The sequence below is a fragment of the Rhincodon typus genome, chromosome 32 (genome assembly GCF_021869965.1).
Source record: "Rhincodon typus isolate 14 chromosome 32, sRhiTyp1.1, whole genome shotgun sequence".
Lineage (NCBI taxonomy): Eukaryota > Metazoa > Chordata > Chondrichthyes > Orectolobiformes > Rhincodontidae > Rhincodon > Rhincodon typus.
The window spans coordinates 14570543-14578179 of NC_063363.1; the positions used below are offsets into that span (position 1 = coordinate 14570543).

At 40.4% G+C, this 7637-nt stretch overlaps 1 protein-coding gene across 1 annotated transcript in view; it reads left to right on the top strand.

The window, feature by feature from the left end:
• The first annotated feature begins 3148 nt into the window (after positions 1 to 3148).
• LOC109927321 (heat shock cognate 71 kDa protein-like) overlaps positions 3149 to 7637 on the top strand; it is a 6179-nt gene continuing 1690 nt past the window's right edge. Inside the window, 4 exon segments of the mRNA XM_048615692.1 lie at positions 3149 to 3358; positions 4165 to 4370; positions 5970 to 6122; positions 7604 to 7637. The exon segment at positions 7604 to 7637 is cut by the window's right edge and continues 5 nt beyond it. Of these exon segments, the coding sequence (XP_048471649.1) occupies positions 3154 to 3358; positions 4165 to 4370; positions 5970 to 6122; positions 7604 to 7637 (598 nt within the window). The 5' untranslated portion in view covers positions 3149 to 3153.

Consider the following 7637-nt stretch of genomic DNA (forward strand, 5'->3'; position numbering starts at 1 on the left):
GGAGGGGAGATTTTGAAGCTTGTGAAGTCCACATTGATACCATTGGGCTGCAGGGTTCTCAAGCGGAATATGAAGTGCTGTTCCTGCAACCTTCGGGTGGCATTGTTGTGGCACTGCAGGAGGCCCAGGATGGACATGTCGTCTGAGGAATGGGACGGGGAGTTGAAATGGTTCGCGACTGGGAGGTGCAGTTGTTTAGTGCGAACCGAGCGTAGGTGTTCCGCAAAACGGTCCCCAAGCCTCCGCTTGGTTTCCCCAATGTAGAGGAGGCCACAACGGGAACAGCAGGTATAGTATTCCACATTAGCAGATGTGCAGGTGAACATCTGCTTGATGTGGAAAGTCTTCTTGGGGCCTGGGATGGGGGTGAGGGGGGAGTTGTGGGGGCATTTTCTGTATTACATTCTCGATGTGATAATGAAAGATCCATCTGTAGTTGCCAGTCGACTTTGAAGAGAGCACACACTAGAATGGCTTTTGGGCTTCACCTGTTAATCACATCTCACAGGCTCTGAAACTGCAAACATAATCTCTTATTCATCCCTATTAATGACGCCCAGGGCAAATGTCATCATCTTGAACTATGCTCCCATTTCTACTTTCATTCTGTCTTGGAAAGGGCAAAGTTGTGAGGCACTTGTAAAGGGAGTGGCATGCAGCTTCAAAACCTAAAAGTGAGGAGGAAACCAGAACACTAAAATCTGAAACTGATCAAGATGAAGCTGATAAAGTTTCGAGATATAATCCGTCTAGAAGTCCAGTCAATAACTGCACCATTTACAGTCTGACACTGGTCCCAGCTGGTAGCGTATACCTTAAAAATGGTACAAATATTACCAGGAGTTTCCTTGAGCTTGGATGCAACTGAAAATCTAATCTAGCAAACATGTGTTTTGCTTGCAAAAAGAAAGTCAGGAATTGCTGAAGAAATGTTTTTTTCTCCTTTCAGGTTCCATCATCAGCGATTCTTTGTTCTATTTAGGCGTTTTGCTTGTCTCACTTCTTTGAATGTTAATGATGAGGGAGGGAACTGATAAACCTTTTCAACAGAATTTTTGTTTGCTGTTGTTGCTCTGGATCTGGAGAAATATTTCGTGCTATTCAAGAAACTTGGGGTTCTTCATCTTCTTTGTTTCCTTGCACCTAATGGACGCGAACGTTCTGGATCTTTCCAGAACGTTAGATAGGGCCAACCCGCAGAACCCGCTCACCATCAGCTGGAGGAGAGGGAGGAAGGAGACTCCTTCCTATTGGCCACTGGGCGCCCATTAGGGGCGGGGACTTGAGATGCGCTAGACGGAGGACGCGCTCCTGATTGGATAGAAGGTTCCAGTTCTTTCCAGAAGCTTCTGTGGTGATTGGCAAAAGAAAAAACGCCGGCAGCTGCAGCGTGAGCTGGCAGAGTAGTGGTAGCATCCGTTCTTTGCTGGGTTGAAGAGGCAGAGTCCTAGGTTTTCGCTTTGCTTTTTAAAAAAAAGTAAATAACGAGAGTAAGTATTGGTCTTTGTTAGCTTATCTCCAGAAAGCAAAATGTGGTGCTCTAACAAAGGGGCTATTGAATTTTTTTTAAAAATTGTCCGCTGAATGCAGTATCTTTTCTTCCGTTTCGCGCGTATATGTAACTTATTTTCAATTTATAAATAATTCTTTAACAAAGAAAACGGGCTCGTTTCACATTTCGCCCGTGATGGCTTAAATGATTCAGTTATGGCTGATGTGGAATTGTGAAGGTGAGGTCTCTTGCTGTGAAGAAATCCTGATCTCAGCACCTTTTTTTATGTCCTGCATTATCTTTCAATGACCCAATTTTATTCTTACTCGTGCTGGTGTGAATTTGAGTGTCTATTTCCTTACGTTTGAGCAAACTTTAAGGATCTTTCGAGGTTTGGTAGGTTGGTACGGGTTTTTGAGCACTTCGTTAGGTCTTTCAGTAACGAATGTTCAATCGAAGATTTGAGTATAGTGTGCGGTGTGATTTTTCTTTCAAAAACCAGTTCGTAAAACTGGTTATAACGAATCGCCATTTCCTTTTCATCCTAATTTTGTCGATCTCTGAACGTTTTTACTCTTTCTTTCGTTAAGTAAACGAGTTTTGTTCCAGATCGCTCAAGTTTGTTCACAACGAAGGAACATTTAACAATGTCTTTTTAATGTCGGCAAAAGTAATTCCTAACTGTCTCGACCCAACCTGGTGGGAAATATCTAATCTATAGCTCAAGCGAATCGCTTTTTCAATTTACAATGGGTCTAAAGGATTATAACAAGGTAGAGCTGTAGTTAGTGCCTGTCTCAGCTTAGAATGCGTTCCTTAGAACGTTCTATCCTTGACTAGTCCTCCAAATCAACATAATCCAATAAAAATTGCAAATGAGCTGCATGTGTTAATCTGCATTATCTGCACTGATATTTAGATATGTTATATGTACCCTTAAATCTTACTGTACAAGAACAACAGGAGTTAAGCCCCATTGAGTGCTGTTAATTATCTCTGATAAAATGACCTAAGGTGTTTGACTTAATACTGTTCAAAAATGTGCTTATTTTTAAAATCTTAAACAAATGAGGGATTTATAACAATTTCTTAATCTAGTTGATTTAGAATGACTTTCTACAGCTGGATTCCCAATTGGTTACATCTGGCTAATTTAATGAATAATACTATATTAATAGATCAAAGTCTTGCTCACAAGTTTACTCCTGGTAAATCCTTCCACTATGCAGTAGCTGGAAGCTGATATGGATAGACCTTAAGACTTTATTCTTTTCTACTGGAAGCAGGGAAGAGTTTGAGGTAACTAATATGCTGCCTTTTTAAGAATGTCATTAAGTGCTACTTGATTCCTTTTGGCTATTAACTTTTCTGTAAACCTGAGAATCAAAATTACTGCAGCACAGATCATCTGGCTTGTTTGTGCCAGCTCTAGGTAGTAAACATCCTAGTGGTGTTATCTTGTCTTTTGTATTTGTCTTCAGTGTCTCCTCAATCCTGCTGCCTCCACATGGGTAGTGAATTCCACATCATTCTTGTTCTAATCTGTCCAGATTCCTTGTGATTTTGAATAGCTCTTACCAAATCAAAACTGAAGAACTAGTAGATAGATACAAGCAAAGAGCCATGATTGTCAAATTTTTTTACTTCTCTTTACAGACAAAATGTCTAAGGGACCAGCTGTTGGTATTGATCTTGGGACAACCTACTCCTGTGTAGGTGTTTTCCAACATGGAAAAGTTGAAATTATTGCCAATGACCAAGGCAATAGAACCACTCCAAGCTATGTTGCCTTCACAGATTCAGAAAGGCTTATTGGTGATGCAGCCAAGAACCAGGTGGCAATGAACCCAACCAATACTGTCTTTGGTGAGTTTCATGAAAGAAGTGACATTGATACCAGGAAGAAGTCTTTGCTGTTTCCTGCATATTTTATTTGCTGGTACTGCAGTACAAGATGCACCTCTACTTTTTGATAAAGTTTTATGGTTCAGTTTGTTCTTTCAAGTGTTAGTTGGAATTAACTTGGTTACATAGACTTGTTAACCTAGTTAACAGCATTCAAGTTTACTGGATAGACATTAGGATTTTAGAACTGCAGTTTGGGTAATGCCATCCATTCTTCGATTCAACAACTGCTATTTTAACTCCTACCTTTTTTTTGGGGGCATCAACACAAGTGTTATGTCCCAGATTGGGAGAAGTGTATCCTTTTATTGCCTGTAAATGGGATTAGAGACTTCTTTCTTAGATTCCACATTGTACCAGCCTTGGGTGACTGTCTGTTAGAGTTTGTACACTCTCCCTTTCTGTGTGGATTTCCTCCAGGAGCTCTGGCTTTCTTTCTCAGTCCAAGAATAGGCAAGTAGATGGATTGGCCATGCTAAAAATTGCACCACTGTGTCCAGGGATATGCAGAGTAAGTAGGTTAGCCTTGGGTTTAAAAACTCCATGTGGGATTATGGGAATGGGGTGGGTCTAGGTGGAATTCTGTCCAAAAGTTCAGTGCAGACTCAATGGATCAAACAGTCTCTATCTGCACAGTAGGGATTCAATAATTCATGGATCACTGCCCAGGCTTGTATCAGGAACTGTGGAATGACCTATTGTGTGGCAGAAAGGATTGTTACACTTTCTCTCTTTTACCTTTGTTTTGATATGGTTGAATTTATCAGATGCCAAGCGCCTGATTGGACGCAGGTTTGAAGACACTGTAGTTCAGGCTGACTTGAAGCACTGGCCTTTTGATGTAGTAAATGATGGAGGTCGTCCCAAGGTTAAAGTGGAATACAAGGGAGAAAATAAGTCTTTTTACCCGGAAGAAATTTCTTCAATGGTGCTCACAAAAATGAAAGAAATTGCAGAAGCTTACCTTGGAAAGGTGTGTAAACTTGTGATAAACCCTAACCTTTAGTATTACATTTCCTGGCCACCTCTGAACATTTTTTTTTAGAAAACCTATTTACTTTGAATATGGTTAAATTGAGGACTAACAATTAGAAACAGGTGAGTAGTTAACTAGAGTGGACTTGGAATTAATAATCAATGCGTGACTTGAGTTATATGTTTACATCTTGATCTGTAAATCCAAGAGTTTCTATTTTGGACACCTGTAGACACTCAGTTATGACTGACTTGCCAAGGCATGGTGGCTCTGGTTAGTGCTGGGGACCCAGGTTCAATTCCACCCTTGGGTGACTGTCTGTGGAGTTTTCACATTCGCCCTGCGTCTGTGGGTTTCCTCCCCCAGACCAAAGATGTGCAGGCTAGCTATATTGGCCATGCTAAATTGTCTAATGTTCAGAGATGTGTAGATTAGGTGGGTTATAGGGCGATGGATCTGGGTGGGATGTTCTGAAGGTTGGTGTGGACTTATTGAGCTAAAGGGCCTGTTTCCACACTGTAGGGATTCTATGATCTATGAAGGTGCAATGTCAGTTGAGATGTTTCAGGCAAGTTTTTATTTAGGCTTTTTGTGATTTGCTTTGCAAGTAACATTTAAGAAAAGGCATTGTTCTGTTTTGGTCAGTGGAAATTGAAAGGGAGCACTTGGAAATTGGCCACTGAGCTAGAAAAAGCATATTGATGGCACTTGGGAACTGAGGGAAAATAGTTCATGCCTAGTGCTACTACCTCTGGGCCAGAAGGTATAGGTTTGAGTCCCATAATATGCAAAAGGTTTTTTAACATGTCTGATTGACATCTAGCCTAGACTGGGGACAGAATAGGGTAAAGAGTCACATGAGGACTGGGTTGCTGGGAGAAGAATATTGCATGGAAAATGGTCTTTAAAGATGTGAAAGAAGTTGAAGTTCTTAGCTGTTAAAGGCTCAATCACTGTTTCATACTGAACAGTAACTTTGAGGGGAGAGTTAGGATATGAAGGATGAGTAACTTCTTTAAAGCCAAGGTGGCTGTCTTTTCTGGTCAATCCAAGTATCTATTACAGATGCTAAAAATGTGAATAGAATGCTTAACTGGACTCAAAGATAGGATATGTTAACTTTTAACCATTGATTTGACTTGTTAATGGAGTTTGTTATTTCATCTAGTAACCAAGAAGTGGAATACTGCAAGAAAATTAGGAACGTCTAATAGGTTGGGTCTAACTTGAGGTGGGAGACTAAGTGGTCAAGGGACTGTGTGGAAAGCAATTGGTAATTGGAAGGGTCCAGTGTTTTGATTCATTAAAATGCTTTTACATGAACAAACCAAGCTATGTATGGCAATACTTTTAGATTTAGTCACACATACTCATGTACAAGAGTACAAGTTATACACTTCACTAAATGTCACCATTCCTGGATCAATCTTGTGTATAAAAGTACTGAGTTTTAAAACCTTGGGTGCAAAGTAGAAAACTAAAATTCAGTTAATATTGTCGTCATTGGAATAGTACAAGCTAAAGATTAATTCAGTCACTCACGCTGAAGCAAGCAAATTTCACCACAATGTCACTGAAATATTCTCTCCCTTGCAGACAGTTACCAATGCTGTTATTACTGTACCTGCTTATTTCAATGATTCTCAGCGCCAAGCAACTAAGGATGCTGGAACAATTTCTGGTCTTAATGTTCTCCGTATTATAAATGAACCAACAGCTGCTGCCATTGCTTATGGCTTGGATAAAAAGGTATGTTCTAGTGCATATCTTACATAATGCACAGATTTTCAGGTTCTTTGTGCCATGTAGCTTTGTAACAGCTTTAGGTTGAGGTAGCTTGTTTATCATGAATCAGTTTTTGTTTAGATAGGACTTGGGACCAGAGTCAGCCTTGACTTTTAAGCTCTCCAGCTGAATGCTGAGGGAGTGATGCACTCAAATCATACTTTTTAGGTGAAATGTTAATCCAAGGGACCGTCTCACTGGAAGTGAAAAATCCTGCAGTGCATTGAGAAGCAGACAAATCCTTATCACACTTTTAAACAAAGTGCTAGCATATTGCTGTTGTGGGAACTGAAGTGCAAATTTAAATTGTTTCCAGCACATGCAGGCAGTGAATTCCAAATTGTGTGACTTTGAGTATCCAACCAGCTGTCTGAAAGGTAGCACATTGGGTTCCAGGAAGATCCTACTGAAGACCCATAATAGCTGACTTTGTCTGTGCTGATATTATTACTAACACTTGTCAGAATTGCGATCCTTTGGACAAAACTAACAGATCTTTCAATACTTTACAGAAAATCAAATTGAAGGCAATTCGAACAGTAGAGTTTGAGGTAGCTAATAGATAAGCTTTCTACCCCACCTTTTTTGAGATAGCTAGAATCCAAGTCAAAAGTAGAGATTCTAAAATTGGGTGGGAGGAAGAAAGAAATTGATGGTTTAAAACTTGATCTGCATTGCAAGTCAAGTTTTAATTCGGTCAACCTGAGCAGGTTGTGGAAGGAACTGGGTAAATGACACCTGGAAATACTAAGAACTGCCAATGCTGGCATCAGGTAAGTGTGGAGCTGGAGGAGCACAGCAGGTGTTTTCTGAAGGGTCCCAACCTGAAACATCAACTTTCCTGCTCTTCTGATGCTGTCTTCCTCAGCTCCACACTGTTATCAAAGGACACCTGGGACTTGTTACACGAGCCAAGCCATTTAAATGAGAATCTGGAGACCGGTTGAGCAGGAAATTGGAGTCAGCTCATGCTCATGGAGAGCATAAATCAGGGTAAAAACCAAAAGAACTGCAGATGCTGTAAATTGGGAACAAAGCTGCTGGGCTTTTCCAATAAGTCTGGCAGCATCTGAAGAAGACTTAACGTTTCTGGTCCAGTGACCCTTTTTCAGCACTGTTGCATAAATCAAGGTATCTGGGTAAAGGCTAAGGCAGGGAATGTGAGGCAGCCATTGAGATGAAATCCTTTGAGGTGGTGATTGTGGGGGAGTGAGATGACTTTGAACAAAAATCAGCAATCATGATCAAAGTTGATCATTCATTCTGCCTGACAAATGGGTGTTCTCCTAGCCATCAAAACCAAGAATGGATGAAATTGTCTCAAGCAGGTCATAGGATTTTATTTTGACTAGTTGCAGAATTCATCTGTACAAGGTATTGCTTTTAAAACTAATTCATTGGATGTTGGTGTTAAGCACTAAAAGCAACATTTTTTTTGCTTGTAGGTTGGTGCTGAAAGAAATGTTCTGATTTTTGACC